General features: G+C 36.0%; 1 protein-coding gene across 1 annotated transcript in view; it reads right to left on the bottom strand.

Moving 5' to 3' along the window:
- DPY19L2 (dpy-19 like 2) overlaps positions 1 to 24,178 on the bottom strand; it is an 87,449-nt gene extending 63,271 nt beyond the window's left edge. Inside the window, exons 1-6 of the mRNA XM_027102210.1 lie at positions 23,797 to 24,178; positions 20,265 to 20,289; positions 18,816 to 18,903; positions 14,274 to 14,411; positions 6,711 to 6,831; positions 3,952 to 4,045 (exon numbers count right to left, since the gene is read on the bottom strand). Of these exons, the coding sequence (XP_026958011.1) occupies positions 3,952 to 4,045; positions 6,711 to 6,831; positions 14,274 to 14,411; positions 18,816 to 18,903; positions 20,265 to 20,289; positions 23,797 to 24,178 (848 nt within the window). The remainder of the gene's footprint in view (positions 1 to 3,951; positions 4,046 to 6,710; positions 6,832 to 14,273; positions 14,412 to 18,815; positions 18,904 to 20,264; positions 20,290 to 23,796) is intronic.
- Between the last annotated feature and the right edge of the window lie 297 nt (positions 24,179 to 24,475).

Here is a 24,475-nt window from a genome sequence, read left to right as displayed (position 1 = left end):
GAAGAAATTGAAAGGAGGAAGGTGTGAGAAGCAAGAACAAATGCTGCATATAGAAACTAGGAACATGTGGATAAATCTAAGGAAGATTTGACAACAAAAAATAACAGTGATGACTGCTGTGGAGAGGTACTAGAAGTACTAAATTATGGTAATAATTACAAGATGCTAGGGGCTGTTTTGAAATAAAGTGTTCTGAAATTCCTTGTACTGATCAAAAAGAAGAGGAAAGATATCAATTAATTTTAGACTTGATCAAGTTAGATATGCATGTTAACATTTTATCATTAACCACCAAAAGAATAGAAATGGAATATCTACCTTCCAAGTTAGTGCCAGTGCGGAAGTGTGGCCAAGGTAAGAAATAGAAAAATTTCCCCAAATCCCTATTTCTTTTGTTTCTCATATTCTCATATGCCATAGTTTCTAATCTCCTCACAGTTTTGGTGACACTTTTATAGCCAACATATGTTATATCTACATATCCTTCTTAAAGACTGGAGCCTAATAATGTATTTGATATTCTAGAACTGTGTAACCAATTTAGAGAAGACTTTCACCTTTTGGGTAGCTCTCCCAATGAAAAGTACTAACTTTTAAAATGTCTTAGTCTCGTGTAACATTTTCCATATTTGAAAAAAGCATAATAAATAAACTATTTTTTAAACTAGAACAATTTAAAGCCTGTTAACATAATCTAAGTCATCCTTTCCCTCAAAATACTGATGAGCTTATGTATTTTTCCTATCTGACACACATATAGAAAAGTACATAAAAATTTCTAGATAGCTTATAGAACACTTATAAAGTAGATATTCTTGTAACTACCATATATCATTGAAACAGAAAACTGATCACACCCTGAGACCTCACTTGCCACCTCTTAAGACAGCCACTATCCTGAGTTTTGTGATTACCAATATAACTGCTTCTATATACATATCATACTATCATTTAATCTGTGTTTAAACTTTATACAAATATAAGTATGCAGTATTTTTAAATTTTGTGCATGCCTTGATTCATTCAACATTATATTTGTAAGACTTTTCCACATTGATGTTTGTAGCTATAGTTCATTATCATTGTTGTACAGTATTTCACTGTATTAATAAACCTACAATGTGTACACTTCTCTGCTGAAGGACACTTAAGTTGTTTCTAGTTTGGAGCTAGTACAAACAATGCTGCTATGTTCTTGTATATATTTTCTGGTGTACATAAAAGAGTTTCTTAGGCATATTTACTTTAAATTGGAATTGCTGAGTTATAAGGTACGTGTATCTTCAAATTACTAGATAATGCACACCATTTTTCCAAAATAGCTGTACTAATTTATATATCCACCCACCAGGGTTAAAAGTTGCCTTTGTAAATCCAGTAGGTGTGAAATGGTATCTCATTGTGGTTTAAATTAGTCTTTTCCCCATAATTAATGATGGTCGTCAATTTTACATGTTTATTGGCAATCTGGAATTCTTCTGGGAAATGTCTATTCATAAATATTTTGTCCGATTTTCAGTTGGGTGGTCTATCTTCTTAGTCTTTGTCTATCCCCTAGAATATAAATTCCATGAGGACAGGGATTGTTTGTTTTGTTTTCCTAGCACCTAGAATAGTGCTCCCAGTCACAGTAGGCATTCAATAAATATTTGTCTAATTAATGAATGTAAGTCTGGATACCACATTGCATACATGCTTTGCAGTATCTTTTCCCAGCTTGTGGCTTATCTTTTCATTCTATTATATCTTGAGGAACTTAAATTCTTTTCATCAAATTTATCAGTTTTTTTCTTCATGGCTGGACTTTTGTACCTTGTTTAAGAAATCCTTTCTTACCCCCAAGTTACTGATGATAATCTTCTATATAACATTTTAAACATTTTATAATTTTGTCTATCGCATTTGAGTTTTTAATCCAACTAGTATTTGTTTTTCATAAGTTCTGACTCTGCTTTGTTCCATACGATCTCCCCATTATTTCAGCACCATTTATTGAGAAGCCTATCCTTACTCACTGATCTGTAATATCCACTTTGTCATATACCAGGTGTATATCAATGTACATTTCTGCTTCTGGGTTCTACTTTATTCCAGTGATCTACTTGTCTATCTCTATGCCAATATCACATTGTCTTATTTACATTAGCTTTATAATACAGAAATAATTAATGAAGCAAGTTCTCACATTTCCTTCAGGATTGTCTCAACTATTTTAGGCCCTGTGCATTTCTGAATAATTTTAAAATCAGCTTATCAAGGCCAACAATTTTATCAAGATCACAATTTTTCACTGATTCTGTGCTAGGATTTTTATGCTGAAAACTTCCAAAACCAAGGGGTATATATGTATTAATCTCTATAGAAACATAAACCTTATGAAAACTCAGTAATTGTTGAAAGATTAAATCTAGATTTTTCACTTTTAATGTTGCACAGTTCAAGAATAACATTGTAAAGAAATCTGATGATTCAGTTAAAAATGTATTCTGTTGTCAAAAACAAAATCTGACAGAAGTGTCTTAAATAATATGGATGCTTATTATATCATTCAACAAGAAAATAAAAGATAAGTGTCTGTTGGCATTGGTTCAGCAGCAGAAGGATGTTAAGGCAGACATATGAGGGCTTCCCTGGTGGCGCAGTGGTTGAGGGTCCACCTGCCAATGCAGGAGACAGGGGTTCGTGCCCCGGTCTGGGAGGATCCCACATGCCGCGGAGCAGCTGGGCCCATGAGCCATGGCTGTTGAGCCTGCGCGTCCAGAGCCTGTGCTCCGCAACAGGAGAAGCCACACAGTGAGAGGTCGCGTACCACAAAAAACAAAAACAAAAACAATAAAACAAGTATGGTTTATGGCTAATATGTAAGTGAAAGATTCTCAAAAGACTATAGAATCTTTAGAAAGCACAGGAATAGAGGAACTGCAGGGTTTGTGAGAGGCCCACATACTGCAAAAAAAAAAAAAAAGGCAGACATATGTGCTATGTTTATGGCCTTTTCCTCATGATCACAAAATGACTGCAATAGCTCCAGGTATCACATCCAGGTAAAAGCAGGAAAATAACAGAAAAGCGGCAGCTGAATCTAACCTTTTGTTAGAAAGGCAAATGCTTTCCTGGTGTAACCAAGTCTGATTTCACTTTCTTTTTCACCAGAAAAGCTAGCTCATATGGCTCTCCCAACATGCAATGGAGAGTGGGAAGCAGAATACACAATGGTCATAGTTAACTTCAACCTATCACCTGAAATTGGGCACCCTGCTACCCCAAACAAAATTGTGGTGCTGTTATCAAGAAAGATAGGCTATCAAATGTAAGTGTATGCTACAAGTGATATACATTTTCTTTTACTGCTTTCTTAATTTCACATGTACAGAGATGAAAATTAGAAATATTAATACTTTGCTACTAATGCCAACCAAAGATCCCCTCTAATGTTATAATAATTTTACACATGATCTAGAGGTATTTTCATTAAAATCTTTGTTCAGGAATCTTAATAAGCTTAAAAAATACCCCCATAAGGATAAAAGACAGGTCTTTAAGACATTGTTTTAGTGACAGCTCTAGCTTTTGGCTGCATATTTGGCTCAGCTTCTGAAAAAAATAAAATCTAAAGGTTTCCTACTATTAGTCAATTAATCTTGTTATTTATCCTTTTAATTAATTAATTAATTAATTATTTTTGTACGCGGGCCTCTCACTGTTGTGTCCTCTCCCGTTGCGGAGCACAGGCTCTGGACACACAGGCTCAGCAGCCATGGCTCACGGGCCCAGCCACTCCGCGCCATGTGGGATCCTCCCGGACCGGGGCACGAACCCGTGTCCCCTGCATTGGCAGGCAGACTCTCAACCACTGCGCCACCAGGGAAGCCCTATCCTTTTAATTTAATCAACAAATGTCAGAAAGTCCTTATTATCCCACTGAAAGATCTTTTAATACAGTAGTCTTACCTCAAGTATGCACCATATATGAAGAACAATCCCATCATTATTCCATTTAAAATAAAAATCACACCAACATAAAAGCAAGCAGGGTCTCCCAATCCTTTAAAAAGACACAGATTATTCAGTATGTAATGAATAAATTACTATACAGTAATTGGGCATAATTATCTCAATGCTTTGTAATCAAGAGCTAGTGAATTTGCTGAAAGCTTTGCTGCTCAGACTGCTGCTCTATTTAATAGTTACATTAGTACTTTCCCCATCCATGAGGCATTATTAGTTACATTTATACTTTTCCCTAGTGAAGTGTTGTTATAGTGTAATGATTAGTTGGTGCTTCATTTTATTTAGGTGATGCTGCTATTGTTCTGTATCTAGAACTGTCTGTAGAGCCATTTGATAAATTACAAGCGAAAATCCATTGCATTAATTTTATCTTTTGCTAGGCTCTAGGATGAGTAAAATACGGCCCCTGACTTCAAGGAGCAGCTTTAGTCTGTATGGGATAAATTAATCCATTATCATGTATAGCCAGGACCTTAATACTTAATATATCCTGTGTATAAGACAATACATATATATATATATATTAACACACACACATAATCTACTAGGTACTTTGCAATCATCATCTCACATAATACTCAGAACAAATCTTTGAAATTACTTGGTATGAAAATACGTTTTTTAATGGTTGAGAAAACAACACAGAAAACTTAAGTAACTTGTCAAAAGTTATTTAGCTGTAACTGGTGGAGCCAGGATCTAAAGGCTGGCCTTTCTGATTTCTTCTTCTTCTCTGATCATTCCTTTTCAGTCTGTCCTAGTAACTTCTCATCCTTTTACACCACCCCCCTTCAATGTTGGACCACCTTAGGCTCTGTCATATACCTTCTTCTTTTCTCAGTCTGTATATTCTCCTTAAAGAAATTCTTCCAGTTCCATGGTTCCAATTATCATCTATATACAGATGACTCCAAGTGTACCTTCAGATGAGAACTTTCTTCTTATTCCTATAGGTATGTATATGCAGGTAGCCTCTTGACATCTACACTTTGGGGTTTCTCAGGTACCTCGAATTAATAGCAATTCAAACCTGCTACTTTTAAAAATGTTTCATACCACTTTGAATGGAGGGACTCAATTAAGCCAGAAACCCAACAGTGTTACATAAATTCATTCTCCTTCCCCTTCCCCATCAAACAATTACCAAATCTTGTCGTTTCTCCTTCCAGCTATCTCTCAAATCCATTCATTTTCCAGTTACCTTTCCTGCAATCACTTGCTGAGAGCAAAATAGTTTCCTACCTGGCCTCACTGAATTCACTTTTGTCCTTTACTAGTGTCTTTTCCATGTAACTGCCAAAATTGTGTTTTGAAAATAAAAATCTGTCAAAAGTCTTCAATGAATACACATAAAATCCTTGACTAGTAAATGGTCCTTCATTATCGGACCCTTGCTTACATTCTAAGCATCATTTCACACCATGTTTTCTTCTCTATCTCTCTGCTCTAGGAAATCTAGCTTTCTTTCAGTTCTCCCTTGCCTCAGGACTTTGGAAAATTATGGTTCCTATTCTTGAAACACTTCTCCTAACCTCAGCAATCTTATTTTCCTATTTGTAACATCCACCACAGTTGTAACCGCTAACATCCCTCTTATGTTGCAAACTCTATGAGGGTAAGGCCCCATGTTTACCCAGTTTATCTTGGGGTCCCAAGTGCCAACACTAACCTATAACTTAGTGGCAACTTAATAAATACCATATATGTATATATATAAGGTGATTTTTTCCCATCCCTCAGAAAAGTTTATACCTTATAAGCTGGTTCAGGCAGTCGCTCAATTCCTTTAGTTTGTACAAAAAAAAAAAAAAAAAAACAGTCTAATTGCCCTCAAATATCTTCTACCAATGCTGCTTTAGACCATGGTTATAAAGACCATCTGAGGGAATCAGTAAAAATATAAGGGCAACATGGCAATACAAATTTAGGATATATTCTGAGAACTGAATGTTACTATACACAAGTCAACAAAAATATATTTATAAAACATAATGTTCTAGAGAATATGAAGAAATAAAGAAAAAACAACTATGTGTTATGCAAGTAGATACATGTGATTTCAAATAAGAGTTTCAAGGAACAGCATCATGCTAAGATTGTAACAGTGCTAAACTGCAAACATCTTAAATGGAAGTGACAATCACAGATCCTGGAAAACTGTTAGATGATTCGAAAAGCAGTTCTTTGACAAAGATACTGATGTAGAAGATGTATATGAAGAGTTTGATTAGAACTATTCATGGACTGTGAGAGCACAAAAACAGCAGAATTTCTAAAGTAATCTATTATATATCTGATTTTTAAATATTTATGCATAACTAAATTTTTACATTAACTATTTATGTTAACTATTACAGGTAGAACTGTGACTATTTAATCTACATCCCCCAAATTTATATATTCAAGCCACCCCAGAGCTTTTTTTGTACCTTCTGAAATGGAGGAATGACTTATAATCAGTGTGGCCTTACACTGGAGCATATTAATACTCAAATTAAATTCCAAATTAACACTCTTATTAGCAAGTACATTGTCTTCTCAGAAAATTAAAGGGTAAATACACTTTTAGGTGAATCAGTTCTAGACTGTTTTTAAAGAAAAAAAATCACAGTAGTTTATAGTAATTCTTAAAGGAGTCATAACATTATGTTTATGTAAACATTAATGACAATACAACAGCATTTTAGGAAGAAACATGCCTTCACAGCTTTGAACTTCATTTAGAGGTTCTACTCTGGTCACATTCCAGCAGGTCTTTGTTTCCAGCCCAAATAAATTCATTATTCCCATAAATGTGCGATACCAGAAGGCTATAATCACCTACAAAAGATAAAATCAAAAAGATAATGAAGAAAAATTCAATATCTTCTTAATAATAATTTTTCCAAAATACCATTTTATGATGGTTGCCTTTAACATTATAAACTTTGATGAATTTATTTAAATCATTTCATGTGGGAAACAATCATTTAAAATTTTATACACACACACTATCAACTAAAGTTATGTATTACTGAGTAATGCACATCTACAAAATTTATGTTGTGATCAACATCTCTGTAATATACTCTTGTAATCAACTCTAACATAATTAATAGTAGCTGTCAAATCAAGCATGAAGTACATAATTATGATAATTAATAGCAAAATACAAAGATTTACAGAAGTATTTTGTAACACTTCCCTTAGGTCCTTGAACTTATTTTCTTCATAGTCTAAAAACCAACTCATAGTCTATAAAACCAACTGCACATGGAATAACAGCTCCTGTGCCCATTAAAACACTGACCAAGCAGATTTAATTAACCAGTACTTCCCAACCTGAAATCTACTTTAAAAAGTTTAGGGCTTCCCTGGTGGCGCAGTGGTTGAGAATCTGCCTGCCAATGCAGGGGACACAGGTTCGAGCCCTGGTCTGGGAAGATCCCACATGCCACGGAGCAACTAGGTCCGTGAGCCACAACTACTGAGCCTGCGGCGTCTGGAGCCTGTGCTCCGCAACAGGAGAGGCCGCGACAGTGAGAGGCCCGCGCACCGCAATGAAGAGTGACCCCCGCTCGCCGCAACTAGAGAAAACCCTCGCACGGAAACGAAGACCCAACACAGCCAAAAATAAATAAATAAATATTAAAAAAAAAAAAAAAGTTTAAAGACAAGGGAAAATAGCAACAAAAAAATTACAGACAAAATGCTCATGCCTGGGAGATTTTTTAATAAATAATTTTATAGATTTGGGAAAAATAATGCAAAATCATTGGAGAAAAAAGTTAAAAAAAAGTAAAGAGGAGCTCAAAGGGAAACTAAAAATAACCTAGAACTAACTACTTTTACTATTTTGGTGACCATCCTTCCAGTCTCTCCCTAGGCATAAGAAACATGTAGTTAGAGTTATTCATTATGTAATATTATGTATTATAAGATGTTAATGTAATATACATCACTAAACAATGTCATAAACATCTTTTCATATATAGTATTATTTACGATTTTATCACTTAATTTTATAAGATGACATTCTGTTTAAACTTATAACTTCTATTCTTGTGTGTTTTTCATACATGTACAAAAAATTTCCACATTAAATGTATGTGCAAATTCTAGAATTATACTCCTTTCTGAGATGTCGTTTAATACAGTAGAAAAGCATGACTTTGAAGTCAAAATAGAACAAAAAATTCTGACTCTACAAGGTATGGTTTCTACGGTGTGAAGTAATCCTTCAACCTCTGAACCTCAGTCATCTCATCTGTTAAATGAGGTTAATATCAATAATAACCGTCTTACAAGAGTGATTGGAGATTAGAGCTTATATATATAAGTACTGGCATATAGTAAGCATTAAATGCTTTTGTCTTTACAAAATACATTGTTTCAAACTTACACTTTTAGGTGAGAAATTAATTTCATCTTTAGATGAGAAATTAATCTTGTGAACACAAAGTATGGACATTTACTTCAACACTTAAGTACTATATAAGGTCGCAAGCAAATGTAAATCTGCATATTGTATCTATGCAATATGAAAATAAGACTGGACGAGTCCTTGTTGCCTGTCATTTACATGCTTTCAAGTTTTGAAAACAAATGAACTACATTACCATGATTACTTTTTCAAAGCATCAAAGAAGCTGAAAACTGCAAGTTATTCAATAAATATTTTTAATAAGTAAAAAGAAAAAAATTAGCTAATGTTTTAGAGACCATACTGTTTGAAACTAGTGGAACAAGAAACAGAGATGTAACGACAAAAAGTTCCAAAAGTAATCAAAAACTAAAAATAATACTTAACAAACACTGGAAAAAATGGGCCTAGTCTAATAAGCTAAGTCCTTATCTTATATACACAGACTAAGTGAATGTTAACTAAAGTTGAAGATTCAACAGTTTTTTTTTTCTTTTTGATTTTTCCATTTACACTAGAATTAGACAGATAATCATTAGAGGAAATATGGTCAGACTGCCTTTGAAAAGTAAGCCGGGATATAGAGAAAGCTGCTGCAGAAAACTGCTTCTTTCATCTTAGATCTTAGGTAGGTCTATACTATACAATTGTTACTACTACAAATTACATTGAAAAGTACTTATAGAAATTAAAAGAAAAAAAGAAAGAAATTTGGGAAACCCTTAAGTACTCTGAAATTAAATAACAATATTTAAGTATCCAATGGATCAAAGGAGAAATCACATGGGAAATTAGAAAATCACTTAAACTAAATGAAAATGAAAAAAAAGTCAACATTTAAATAATGTAAATTTCCTATTCCTACAAGTACAACTAGAACTCCTGTGAATAATATAAATCAAACACAAGAAGACCCTTAAAGGTAGAGAAAAGAGGCAAACTAGATAGGAATGTCAGGGCCCAAGGAATGACATGGTAATAGGTTCCCTGGACTTTCCCTTTGCTTTATTTTCTCAGGTTTGGAGTTAAAGATATTTTGATACTTGATACCAAAACCAACGAAGAAAGTACCAAAAAATTAAACCACATACTAATACCCCTTATAAAGACAGACGTAACAAACCCTAACAAAATATTAGTAAATAGATTTCAGCAATATACTAAAATAATTATATGCCATGATCAGATGGGGTTTATTCCAGGGATGCAAGACTATTTCAGTATGAAAAAATGAATGTACTCCATCATATTAATGGAACAAAGAAGATAAATTCCATGATCATATCAATTGGTGCAGAAAAAGCATTAGAAAAAATTCAATACCCATTCTGATAAGAACTTACAGAAAAAACTAGGAATAAGAGAGGAACTACCTCAATCTTATAAAGGTCATGTGCAAAAAAACTTACAGCTAACTTTATACTTAATGGTTTGAGACTGAATGCTTTTTCCCTAAGATCAAGAATGAGGCCTGGGGCTTCCCTGGTGGCGCAGTGGTTGAGAGTCCGCCTGCCGATGCAGGGGACACGGGTTCATGCCCCGGTCCGGGAAGATCCCACATGCCGCGGAGCGGCTGGGCCCGTGAGCCATGGCTGCTGAGCCTGTGCGTCCGGAGCCTGTGCTCCACAATGGGAGAGGCCACTACAGTGAGAGGCCCGTGTACCAAAAAAAAAAAAAAAAGAATGAGGTCCAGATGTCCACATTCACCAGTCTTAATAAACATAGTACTGAAAGTTCTAGCCAGTGCAATAAGGTAAATAAGAGAAATAACAGACATACAGATTAAAAGAAAAAAAAATACTCTATTTGCATATTAAATGCCTCACTATGTAGAAAAATCCCAACATATGTGTAAAAAAAAAATACTCCTAGAACTAATAATTGAATTCAGCAAGATTGCAGGGTAAAAGATAAACATACCAAAAAAATCAACTGTATTTCCATGTAACAATGAACATGTGGGCATCAATATTAAAAATATAATCCCCTTTATCATCATTTAAAAAAACATGAAATACTTAGGCGTATATTTATCAAAACACATACAAGACTCGTATGCTGAAAACTACACAATGCTTTTGGAAGAAACCAAAGAATACCTAAATAAACAAGCGACACACCATGTTCATGAATTAGAAGACTCAATAGCAAAGAGGTCAGTTCTCCTCAAATTTATTTACATGTTTAATGTAATTCTTATTAAAGTATCAATAGAATTAGATATAGAAAACATTATTGTTAAATACACATTAAAAGGCACATGAACTAGCTAAACCAATTTTGAAAAAGAATGAAGTGAGAGAAATCAGTTTACCTAATCCAAGACTTACTGTATAGGTACATTAAATCAAGACTATATGGTACTGGCAGAGGGATAGACACATAAATCAATGGAAGAGAGAAGGGAACCCAGAAATAAACCCATAGAAATATGCCTAATTTATTGTCACATAGGTGCAAAAGCAATTCAATGAAGAAAAGATAGCCCTTTCAACAAGTGGTATGGAAACTACTGGACATCCATAGGTAAAAAACAACAACAACATAACCTTTACCCAAGTCTCACGTCTCACGTCACATAAAGAAATTAATTCAAAATGAAATGGATCACAGATAGAATTCTAATTGCTTTTAGAAAAAAACGTAGAAAATATTTAGCATCTAGGGCTAGGCAAAGAATTCTTAGACTTGACACCAAAAGCACAATCCACAAGAAGAAAAATTGCTAAACTGGACTCCATTAAAATTTAAAAATTGTCTTATGCAAAAGACTCTACTTAAGAGGATGAAAAAACAAGGTATAGACCGGGAGAAAATATTTGCAAACCACATACCTGGCAAAGAAGTAGTACCTAGAATATATAAAGAACATCCTAAGATTCAACATTAAAAAAAAAAAAACCCAATTAGAAAATTAGCAAAAGACATGAAGACACATTTCACTGAAGAGGGTATATAGCTAGCTAATAAACACAAAAAAGGAGCGTTCAACAACATTAGTCATTAGGGAAATGCACATTAAAACCACAATGATAAATCACTACATTCTGATAAATCAGAATCATTAAAATAAAAAGTAGTGACAACACCAAATGCTGGAGACCCTGTGGAGAAAGTGAATCACTTATACATTCCTGGTAGAAATGTAAAATTGCATAACCACTCTGGAAAACAGTTTGGCAGTTTCTTATGGCTTGTTCCTTTTTTATTGCTGAATTGTATTCCTGGTATGAGTGTACCACAGTTTCTTTAACCATTCACATGTCAAAGGACATCGGTGTTGTTTGCAGTTTTGTGCTACAATGTATAAAGCTACAATAAATGTGTACAGGTTTTTGTGTGAATATAAATTTTAATTTCTCTGGGATAAATGTCCTGGAGTACAACTGCTGGATTATATGGTTTATATCTGTAATTTAAAAACTGGAAATAATTTAATATCCATAATAGGGAAATATACAAATAATTTTGGAATTCATAAAATGGTTGAAATTAAAGAAAAATAAATATGTACATACATTTTCAGAAATTCCAAAATAAAATACTGAGGAAAAAGTTGTAGAGTGATATGTTCAGTATGAGAACACTTATGTGAAATTACAAAAACACATAAAACAATCCTTGAAAAAAGAACTGGATGGATATACACATCAAATTCACGATAATGATGCTTGTGAGAATGGGAAAGGAACAAACTTAACTGGGAAGCAGAACAAAGATGACTTTAACTGTATTTATAATGCTTTATTTATTTTAAAATATCAGAAGCAAAAATGATAAAAGAATAGCACTTATTTATTGTAGGTGGTTGACCACACATATTTGCACATTATTCTCTAGCTTCTGCAATTTTAAACATTTAAAATCAAAATAATAATTTTTAAAAGCTATAAAATATGAAGAAAGAAATAAAAAGCTAGACTTTTTAACTAATCTGCTGGATTCTGAGATAACTCAAAAGTAGTTCTTACCATGCTGTCAAGTCAGCATTTATCTTCAGAGTTCACAAACTGAATCTACTATTTTTTTTCTTCTTTTTTCCAATTTCTAGAATTTGAAGACTATCATAAAGTTCATACTTTTTTTAGTATTGGGAAGTATTCATAGATTTCTAGCTATATAACTAAATAAATCTTGCCTTATTAATGTATCCCCAAGGTCACTATTCTACTCGTCACTGTCATTGTCCCTTCATGTGATCAGTATACCCATCTACACGGTCTCTAAAGCCAACAGATGCAACGGCCAAAGGATTAATCTCCAAAATATACAAACAGTTCATGCAGCTCAATATTAAAAAACAAACAACCCAATCAAAAAAATGGGCTGGAGGCCTAAACAGACATTTCTCCAAAGAAGACATACAGATGGCCAACAAACACATGAAAAAATGCTCAACATCACTAATTATTAGAAAATGCAAATCAAAACTACAATGAGATATCACCTCACACCAGTCAGAATGGGCATCATCAAAAAATCTACAAACAATAAATGCTGGAGAAGGTGTGGAGAAAAGGGAACCCTCTTGCACTGTTGGTGGGAATGTAAATTGATACAGCCACTGTGGAGAACAGCATGGAGGCTCCTTAAGAAACTAAAAATAGAACTACCATATGACCCAGCAATCTCACTACTGGGCATATACCCTGAGAAAACCGTAATTCAAAAAGAGTCATGCACCACAATGCTCACTGCAGCACTATTTACAATAGTCAGGACGTGGAAGCAACCTAGGTATCCATCGACAGATGAATGGATAAAGAAGATGTGGTACATGCGTACAATGGAATATTACTCAGCCATAAAAAGGAACGAATTGGGTCATTTGTAGAGACATGGATGGATCTAGAGACTGTCATACAGAGTGAAGCAAGTCAGAGAGAGAAAAACGAATATTGTATATTAACGCATATATGTGGAATCTGAAAATATTGGTATAGACAATCTTATTTACAAAGCAGAAAAAGAGACACAGATGTAGAGGACAAATGTATGGAGACCAAGGGGGAAAAGGGTGGGTGGGATGAATTGGGAGGTTGGGACTGATATATATACTATTGATACTATGTATAAAATAGATAACTAATGAGAACCTACTGTATAGCATAGGGAACTCTATGCAGTGCTATGTGGTGACCTAAATGGGAAGGAAATCCGAAAAAGAAGGGATACATGTATACGTATAGCTGACTCACTTTGCTGTACAGTAGAAACTAATACAACATTGTAAAGCAACTATACTCCAATAAAAACTTTTTTAAAAGAAGCTATTGTACTTATATTTGTATCTATTTTGCTTTTGCCCTGATGTTACTTTTATCAAATCATTCATTTATTTCATTTTATAAATCAAGGAGTAGGTAATTTGATGAATACTGATTAAAGAATGCTTCAATAATATCTTCCCACAGCGTTTTCTCTGCTGATGTTTTGTAATATATGGTCTTTGTAAATACTGCAGTAGCCATGTACTGCTTTTCACCAAGACTTGCTTGGGGAAAAGAAGAGGAATTTAACAGGATATATTTTTGCTAGAATTAGAAAATAATAGATTGAGGTTTTAAAAAAAATAAAGCCAACAGACCATCTCCCTCGAGAATCCTTCTTGGCTCCTTCCCATTTGGCCTATTACACTAGTCATTAATTCCATACTAAGGTTTTATTCTTTAAGTTGTGAGCATAATTTCTGGGGCTTTTAAATTTAGGACAGGAACTCTTGATACACTGCTCAACTATAAGGACACATACAATCAATAAACTTTAAAATCCCCTCCTTCCTATAACATCATTGTGCTTACTATTTTTATCTGATAAAGAAGAATCCCTCTACAAATATTTGTTCCCAAATATTGCTTACCTCTGGATAAAGATGGAAGCGTTTCACTGTATTAATTGCAAGGGGATATTCAGTAAGCTTGTCATTCATAATCATCCATAGTCCTTCCAAAAATGAAGGTGCTTCGATAATGGTTTTGAAGTAGGAATAATAAAGTCCCTTTAAAAAAGTACAAATTGTTAATGTAAGTAAAATTTGAAAATATTTATTTTTATAACTCTTTTTAGAACAAATTTACTCTGAAAAAAAGAAAAGGATAGATAATAAGACTACATAATTTCTCCTCGCTAGTGCATTCTTGGATGCAAAAAAGGCACACATTTTCAGGTTACCACTATAATATTCTTTCATATTTTCTGTAGGTTTGAAAAAGAGTTAAAGGGATGGTTAAACATTTTAAGGAGCTTTTCTAACCACACCTTAAAATATGTAAACAATATATTTTTAATTTTACCAAGCCTGATTTTACCCCCACATTATGAGATGCCTAGAAGTTGAGATCTGATGATTCTGGCACAAACAGAGATGACTTCATGTCCTTGTACGTGTAGAACTTTGCATAGAGAAAATTACTTCTTTTTCTCCAACTCTTAAGAAATAACAGTGACTACAAGAGCATTAGATGCAACTTTGTGCTTTCATCTTACTTCCTAGTTCCATCTATTGGCTCTGCACAAAGTGAAAGCTAACTAAATGTGAACCGACTATTGTTCATGACACAAATGCTGTGTCCTAAAAAAAGGATTACTTTAGTGCATTATTCCAGCATGTGGAATAATGATTTTATTAGGTTACTAAAAGTGCTGTTTAAATTCCAAAGATTAACAAAAGCATGTTGTTTCATATTATTTCCTCATCAATTTCCTGCCTTCCTTCCTAAAAAATAAAGGGCCACATAGTTTGTAATACACGCTCCCTCAAAAAACATTAAAAGCAATTTTCAACCCCACACTCATTCCTGCTTCATACAACTATAGGTACTTTATTTTTGATAGACTAAGCAACACTAGTGACTATTAAAATTAAAGATCTGGGGGGCTTCCCTGGTGGCGCAGTGGTTAAGAATCTGCCTGCCAATGCAGGGGACACGGGTTCGAACCCTGGTCCGGGAAGATCCCACATGCCATGGAGCAACTAAGCCCGTGCGCCACAACTACTGAGCCTGCGCTCTAGAGCCAATGAGCCACAACTACTGAAGCCTGGGCGCCTAGAGCCCATGCTCCACAACAAGAGAAGCCACCGCAATGAGAAGCCCACGCACTGCAATGAAGATCTCTGCAACTAGAGAAAACCCACACGCAGCAATGAAGACCCAACACAGCCAAAAATAAAAATAAATAATGTTTTTAAAAAGTATAAAAAAATTAAAGATGTTTTAGCTGATGTCTGAAAAAGCATTTACTCATAATTTTGATTAGTAAAATAAGTTCATATAAGGATCTTTCCCTTTTCTTATGAGAAAAACAAGGCAATACTACAATGAAAAGATATTTAATATGCATGTCTATACTTAAATAGAAAACATAAATTTTTATTAATAAGAGTTATTATTTTTGGGCCAGGTACTGTGTATGTGCTTCATTCATTTTCATCTTCCTTCATTTTCAGTAAAACCCTCTAAGGCTGGCATTATTCCCAGTTAACAGATGAGACTGAGAATCAAAGTTAACTTACTAGCCATTACGCGAGAAAGCACAGAACTGCTATCTGAATCTAGTGATCTGTCATCAAGGCCCAGACTCTGCCACAGCTATGCTCTTTATTTAATATTTTATACCCTGTCTTTGGAAATAATACCTATAATAAAAATTCAAATGCCATACAAATGCTAACACACCCAATTCTTCAAAGCTTTAAGTGGCTATACGGTGAGACTTAAAAAGCAATGGCTGAGATACCTAGAATAGGCAGTTTTATAGAGACAGGAAGTAGAATAGAGGTCACCAAGCAGCTAGGTGAGGAGTGAGTGTGAGTGGGGAGTTAAGTGTTTAGCAGGTACAGTCTGTTTGGGATAATAAAGCTCTGGAGATGGATGGTGGTGATGGTTGCACAACTATATAAGTGTATTTAATGCCACAGAACTGTATACTTCAAAATAATTGAAATGGTAAATTTTGCTAATTTTTTTAATTAAAATTTTTTATTTTAATTTAGCCACAATTAAAACCAAAAAACAAAGGTAGTAGCTAAACAGTCAGGAGGGCCAGTTTCAATTCTTCTCTTGGCCCCTAACTAGCTGATCTGGAAGACAGCCCTGGTCTCTCTTAATTGTAAATTTCTGCAATTCTGGCATTCTTTTTCCCATTTAACCCACATAACAATTATGTGAAATACATATGGTAGATAGATTATCTCCATTTTATAGATTAGATGTCTAAAAAACAGAAAGCATTATATCAAAAGTTGTCTCTTAAAAGAAATTATCTTGAAATCAAGAGAGCTAAAAAAAAATTTAAAGAGCCAGATAAAACATGGGGTCTCCCAACTCCCCCTAAGAGAAAACAATTTCTGATCATTTTGGTAGCCCTGTATCACTTTTTTTTTATTTATTTTTTTGCGGTACACGGGCCTCTCACTGTTGTGGCCTCTCCCGTTGAGGAGCGCAGGCTCCGGACGCGCAGGCTCAGCGCCCATGGCTCACGGGCCCAGCCGCTCTGCAGCATGTGGGATCTTCCCGGACTGGGGCACGAACCCGTGTCCCCTGTATCGGTAGGCAGACTCTCAACCACTGCGCCACCAGGGAAGCCCCCTGTATCACTTCTTAAACCTTGTCTTTGTTTTCCTTCTTTCTCAGCTATTATAATTGATCTTTATTATCTTAAAAAGGAGTCTGCCTTAGGAGAGGAGGAGAATGAGGTAAAAGAAAAAGAATCCTGAAACACTTTTTTTGTTATATGTTTTATTTTTTAGATTCCATACATAAGTGATAAAATAGAGTATCTGTCTTTCTCTGACTTATTTCACTAAGCATAATATTCTCTAGGACTACCCATGTTGTTGCAAATGGCAGAATTTCATTCTTTTTTATGGTTAATATCCCACTGCTTATATATGTATATATTACATCTTCTTTTATCTATTCAACTCTTGATGGACACTTGGGTTGCTTCCATATCATGGCTATTGTAAATAATGCTGCCATGAACATTGGGGTGCATGTATCTTTTCAAATCAGTATTTTTGGGTTTTTTTGGATATGTGCCCAGGAGTGGAATTCCCGGATCATATGGTAGTTCTATTTTTAGGTGTTTTGTTGTTTTTTTTTTTGCGGTACGCGGGCCTCTCACTGTTGTGGCCTCTCCCGTTGTGGAGCACAGGCTCCAGACATGCAGGCTCAGCGGCCATGGCTCACGGGCCCAGCTGCTCCGCGGCATGTGGGATCTTCCCGGACCAGGGCACGAACCCGTGTCCCCTGCATTGGCAGGTAGGCTCTCAACCACTGCGCCACCAGGGAAGCCCGATTTTTAGTTTTTTGAGGAATCTCCATGATGGCTGCACTGATTTACATTCCCACCAACAGTGTACAAGGGTTCCCTTTTCTCCACATCTTCAGCAACATTTGTTATCTGTACACTTTTTGATGGCAGCCAGTCTGACAAGTGTGAAGTGATATCTCATTGTGGTTTTGATTTGCACTTCGCTAATAATTAGTGATGTTGAGCATCTTTTCATGTGCCTGTTAGCCATTTGTATGTATTCTTTGGAAAACGTCTATTCAGGTCTTCTGTCAATTTTTTTAACTTTTTCTTTTATATTGAGTTGTATGAGTTGTTTATGTATTTTGGATATTAACCCCTTATCAGTCATAGCATTTGAAAATATTTTCTCCCATTCAGTAGGCTGTCTTTAAGTTTTGTGGATGGTTTCCTTTGCTTTGCAAAAGCTTTTAGGTTTAACTAGACTCTATTTGTTTGTTTTTACTTTTATTTCTTTTGCCTTAGGAGACAGAGCCAAAAAAAATATTGCTACAATTTATGTCAAAGAGTGTTCTGCCTATGTTCTCTTCTAGGAGTTTTATGGTTTCAGGTCTTACATTTAGGTCTTTAATCCATTTTGAGTTTATTTTTGTTTATGGTGTGAGGACTAAAACACTTTTTTATTTAAATAATAAACCTACAGGCCAGATTTCAAAAACAAACCTATGGTTACCTAAGGGGAAAAGTGGGGTGGGGAGAGATAAACTAGGAACCTGGGATTAACATACACACATTACTATATATAAAATAGATAACCAACAAGGACCTACTGTATAGCACAGAGAACTCTACTCATATTCTGTAATAATCTACATGGGTAAAGAATCTCAAAAAGAATGAATATATGTATACATATAACTGAATCAGTTTGCTGTACACCTAAAACTAACACAACATTGTAAATCAACTATATTCCAATAAAAATTTTTTTAAAAAACAGCAAAAATAAAACAAAATAAACCTATAGGCTATAGCTTGAGAAACAGTGCAATTCACCAAAAATTCATTTCAGTTCCTAATAAGTTTGCACCTTATAGTCTCACTATTCTTAAACTACAAATGAATTCATTAGAAGAAAGAACCTAACCATTTCAGTGCGAAAAGTCATCTCCCGTTCCAAGGATGAGAGGTGAGAAAAATGACGATCATTTTCAAAAAGTGTTATTAAATGTATCCTAGAAGAAAAATAACATGTTTCAAAAACAGCACTAAAATAACTATTATAAACAAAGTATGAAAGCCATAAAAAGATAAAGAATAAATTTTTATAATAAATATTGAGAAAATTTTGTAACTTGCTAATTTGTATATTTTTAGGCATTCATAAGCTAGCACTAGCACACAGCTGAAATTCTTTAACTCCCTGGTTCCTAATCTTAATTATGTATCTAAAACTCCTGCAGATCTAATCACCCTTCCTCCTACTCCAGGCCTCTAAATCAGAACAGAAGCATGTTTTTGTCTGTTTGTTAGGTTTCACAAGTGTTTCCAATGTACCAGGTTTGGGAAATGCCTCTAAATGTTGAAAAGCTTTGGAATATAATTTTAAATAAAATTATTTTAGGTTAAAGCAATTTTTAAATAAGTATAATACTACACAAAGTGCCAAAAAACACAGGACTGTACTTTGAGATATTTTATTAATGCAACTTAAAAAAACAGCTGTAGGTACTGAAAACAGGTGCATATGTGACAAATAAATTATTGTCAGCAATTATGCTATCCTTAATTTACATAGTAGATGCTTTCCAATGAAGTAAAAAATAAATCAAAATTCCATATAGCAACCCTGTCTTTCACTCACCTTCGTTTACACATAGGACACATGCCACGGTACCAACAGCTGTAGGAAATGTTTCTTACCATTACAGCCTTAGTTCTAACATCAAAATCTCCCTGCAGAATAATGATCAGAAGAGCACTGTCCCAACAGGATGTGGGGCAGATCCCATTCTTCCCAATAGTAGAAATCCTTGAGCTCAGGTAGAAATGAAGATACGTCAGAGGAAAAATATTATTTTACATAGAGTTTTTACAAACATATCATTTGTGTAAAATTATGTGCAGGTGTATGCATACTGAAAGGTTCATTTAATTCTGTATTACCATCACAGAGTGTTTATCTTCATTTCTACCTGATTTCCAATGACAGGTGTCACTGAAACTTTATCTCTAAGTTTATGTCACTAACAACACTCAATTACTATAAAATGAGGAAGTTTTCTACATGAAATAAATATGAAAAGTATACTACAAAAGCTAGATATTTAAGAAATATAGTGGTGAATCCTTTGATAAAGCAAAAATACTTTAATTCATAAGTTACTATTCCCCTAATGCATCCATTTATAAAAGTTGCTTCACATGAGGTTTTAAAAAAGGTTTTATATATATATATATATATATATATGTAAACTGGTGCACATACAGACGTTCTATACATGTAACAAGCAGTTATTGTTTTATTATATGCAAACAGCAATGGCAATTTTTAATTCAAATGTTTTCATTGATTTCAAACTGAAACTAATCTTACCAGTGCAAAATTGCCACAAAGACAGCTGGAAAAAGAAGAAAAGAAAAAAGTCATTAAAAGCTGCTTCATTATAATATACCTTTAAAACAACTATTTAATAATTTTTAAAACAAACATTGCACTGTTGAAAGTTCCCAATCATGCTTCTCCAGCTCTTTTTCCATAGTCTTACCATCCTGAGCTCATTCCTACCACTCTTCAGTATTTCTCAGATTTACTATTCTTATGCCACGATCAGCAAACTATGGCCCATGGTCTGTTTTTGTATTGTCTGCAAGCTAAAAATATTTGTTAAATTTTTTAAGGGTTATAAAAATAAGGAAGAAGAATAGTTAACAGAGACCATATGTGGCCTGTGAAGCTTAAAATATTTACCACCTGGGTCTTTATAGAAAAATTATATACTTGCTACATATGTTAACTTTCTATCTAATACATACATAATATACTCTGAACCACTTTAAAATTAAACCTATACCTCCCCTCGCAACTCAAAACAGATGCCCCTCTGATAAGGTTTCATTAACTCTTAAGATGCACAGAGAATGCCTTATTCAACTATACTTGTATCCTCTTTCTCATTCTCCAGACAATTACTCTTAAAAATGACATTTAAGGAAAAGATCAAATATCCTACTAAGTCCAGCTAGCTTTCCAAAAACCCTCAAAATATTCGTGTGCCTCTCCCTCCCCTTACTCCACATTCCACACCTGATAAAATGGTAAGGTGTAATGATGCCAATATTGTAAAACTAAAGAAGTGCTTATCACAGTTCCTTTCAAAGTTGTGATAAAAAGCCTGTCTCCTGGGCCCCTGTATCCTGGGCCCCAGTATCCTGTCTCTGTCAATCTCACCTCTGATAGTGACCCAAACTTATACTTTACTGAAACAAAGATCATTTAATGCGAGCACTCCCAAAGTCTCTTATATCCACTTCAACATTTCTCTACATAGTAATCTTTGCTTCTCTATTCTCTACCATCTAAGAAGAGGAAGCATCTCTTCTTTTCAACACTTAGCATCTCAAATTTGTGCCTTTAATTTCATCATTCCCACTTACTCCAAGACTGCACTATCAAGTATTCCCTCTCTTGGAACGTTAATCCCACCCTCTCCCTTTGGTTCTTCCCTTCAGCCTTTAATTTTCCTAGGCCTTAAAACACTTCTCTTGATCTAGTAGGCCTTCCAACTATGAAATATTCTCTCCTCCACCCCCCTGCCATTATCTAACAAGATTCTTAGCCAACTTCTTTCTTCTAAGTTCCTATAACTCTTTTAAACGACCAATGATCAGTTAGTGATCAACATCAATGGCCTCTTTCACTTCTGCTTTTCAATCTCTCTGTAGCATTTGACCAGATTCTTAGATTTCTTCCTCTGTTATCTTCCATCATATCAACTCTTTCTGACCATTCTGTTTTTACATGCTTATCTATCTGGTTTTCCTTCTCTCACCTCTTAAAACTAAGTATAACGGGTTTTCTCAAATAGCTTTACTTTGCTCTCTTTCCTCTCTTGGAAATCTCACTCAATCTTAACATTTCAACTCACTTCCACACGGATAATTCCCAAATCTACACTCCTCATGCCTGAACAAATGTTCTCTCTCCCTCTCCTCACATTCTTTTCCTTTTCTACCTCACTACCTACCCAGTTCCTCTCAATTTGTTGCCATCAACTTTCACCTCTGTCCTCTCTTCTCCATTCCTACTGTTGCTACTCTCATTAAGACCACTATTGCCTGGATTCCAGCATTCAATTATTTTTTCTGCTTCTTTTCTCAGTCCATATCCAGTCCATTTTACACAATGCTGTCAAATTATTCTCTCGGAAGCACACTTCTGATCATTTTACTCTATTTAAAAATCACTCAATGCCAACATCGTGAATGTACTAAATGTCACAAAATTGTTCACTTTAAAGATGGTTAATTTTATGTTATGTGCATTTCACCTCATTAAAAAATTATCTTCCTAAAGAAAAGAATCAATCGGTGCCTCCCTACAGAATGAAGTCCAAATGCCTTAAATCTAGGCTTGAATTAGCCTCTCCATGGCTGGTCCCAACCAACCTTTTGAACTTCCTACTTTCTCTTCTTTTTGTACCCTTCCTCTGCTTTCATATTTTCTTACTTCCATGACTGATTATGCTGTTCATTTTTTTTTTTTTTTTTTTTTCGGTACGTGGGCCTCTCACTGTTGTGGCCTCTGCCGTTGAGGAGCACAGGTTCCGGACGCACAGGCTCAGCGGCCATGGCTCACGGGCACAGCCGCGCCATGGCTCACGGGCACAGCCGCTCCACGGCATGTGGGATCTTCCCAGACTGGGGCACGAACCCGTGTCCCCTGCATCGGCAAGCAGACTCTCAACCACTGCGCCACCAGGGAAGCCCTATGCTGTTCTATAGGCCTCTAAACTTGTTCTGTGCTTCAGGCATCCATATGTTAGCCTTTTGGTCACAATTCAAATCCCACCTTTTCCTAAAAGTCTTATCTGATCTCATTTCCCACTTCCCATTCTCCAGTATGTTCACTGTTTTGAACTCTCATAGCACTTAATATACTCATTCATCATTTCACCCAACATTGATTGAGTGCCTTCCATGTGCCAGTCATGGGTGCACGAGGGCTTGTGTTTGGGCAAAACACCTCTGTATTCAAGACCATGTTGATTCTGGATGTGGAATGTATCTGTTTCCATAATTAGACATCTGACAAAATCTAAATATGAACCCCCATCTATTATTTCTCAAGTATTTTCAACACACCCCAAATGTGGACATTCATTCTACTTTAATTAACATCAGCAGTCAACTTATGATAGAAATCACAGTACTTACATTAGGAGACATTTATCCATGTTTCAATACACATCAGCAGCCAGTCTGACGAAAGACTAGGCTCAAAACTGATTTTAATGAAACAGTAATATTTAAGTTACGTCTTAAGCTACAGAAAATGAGGAATACAAATAAACATATTTCAAATGCTTAAATAAGAAGAAAATTTAAGCATCAAAGCTCCTCAGTAAGATGAAAATAAATGGAAAACATGGGTAAATATATTGCCTAATGTGACTCTATTTCCGCTATTAAAGATTCTCAACTCATTAAAATAACCAACAGTTTATTTTGCTTTATTCAAGGTGCAGAAAAATACAATGTCTGACCTCTCCCCCCCAAAAGCTACCCTATCATTTTCACAACTTGTGATAAATGGCTGCCTTAAGATGACATTTTGTTGGTGACACATGAAGTGATCACTGTTCCTGAAAACCCTTGAAAATGTTTTAAAAGAACTTTAAAAGAAGGGGACTGGAAATTCTTGTCAGCGATTTTCCAGAGATTGGACCTCGCCATTATTGCTGCTAGACTTGCTTGTTAAACTGATCTGCAAGATTCACCAAAACCACTTCCAACCCGAGGCTCAGAGGGCCCGCGGGTCCCTCGGATGCGAGCCTACCGCGCGGGAGTGCTGGGCCTCGAGCCGTCGGGGCTCCTGCCGAGGGCTTTCCCCGGTCGACTCTGCTCACCTATGCCGAGGGTCATACTGCCCGTGAACTGATATCTCCGCAATAGATGCACCTTATCGCGGAGCTGCTCCATGAAACATCTGAGGAATTGAAAGCGGCCGAGAAGAACGGTCCTTCCGACCACTTCCATTTGCAGGCAATTCTGCGCGTTCAGGTTTCGGGTCCTCCGCGGCGAGTACTTCCGGGCGCCCCCTGACAGGTTCCCCCCGCGTGCGGGCAAAGGCAGCTCCGTCTTTTTCACCTTCCCCTTCGGCTCCTCGTCCAACTCCGGCTCTCCGGCTCCGGTGGCCCGGCGCCGCCGCTGCTTAGACTGCGTGGAGCGGAGAGAGTACGACGGCTCTGAGGCCGCTTCTTTGAGCTTGTTCCTCGTTTGCCCGACCATTTTCTCATAGTCCCTGTTCGGATGGAGCTGCTACTCTCTCCGGCGCGGGCCCGGCCGAGTCGGGCGACGTCCGCAGGTGTCTGGCTCGGCTCGCAGCCTCAACGACTAGTCCCTGCCGCCGTTGCGGGCCACCGGGTAGTCAAGGCGACCGCGAATCCTGGAAGGGGGGCGGCGTCAGGCCCAGGCTGCCCCGCGCGGCCGGTGCGCCGCCCACGCGTGCAGCCCCACGTGCGCAGACCCTGCGCGCAGCTCGGCGCGCATCCTCCCACGTGCGCCTCCACGTGTACAGCCCCAAGT

The sequence above is a fragment of the Aethalodelphis obliquidens genome, unplaced genomic scaffold, assembly GCF_003676395.1.
Source record: "Aethalodelphis obliquidens isolate GAN/ISIS:26980383/991018 unplaced genomic scaffold, ASM367639v1 scaffold5, whole genome shotgun sequence".
NCBI lineage: Eukaryota > Metazoa > Chordata > Mammalia > Artiodactyla > Delphinidae > Aethalodelphis > Aethalodelphis obliquidens.
This window is presented reverse-complemented; position numbering and strand designations above follow the sequence as displayed.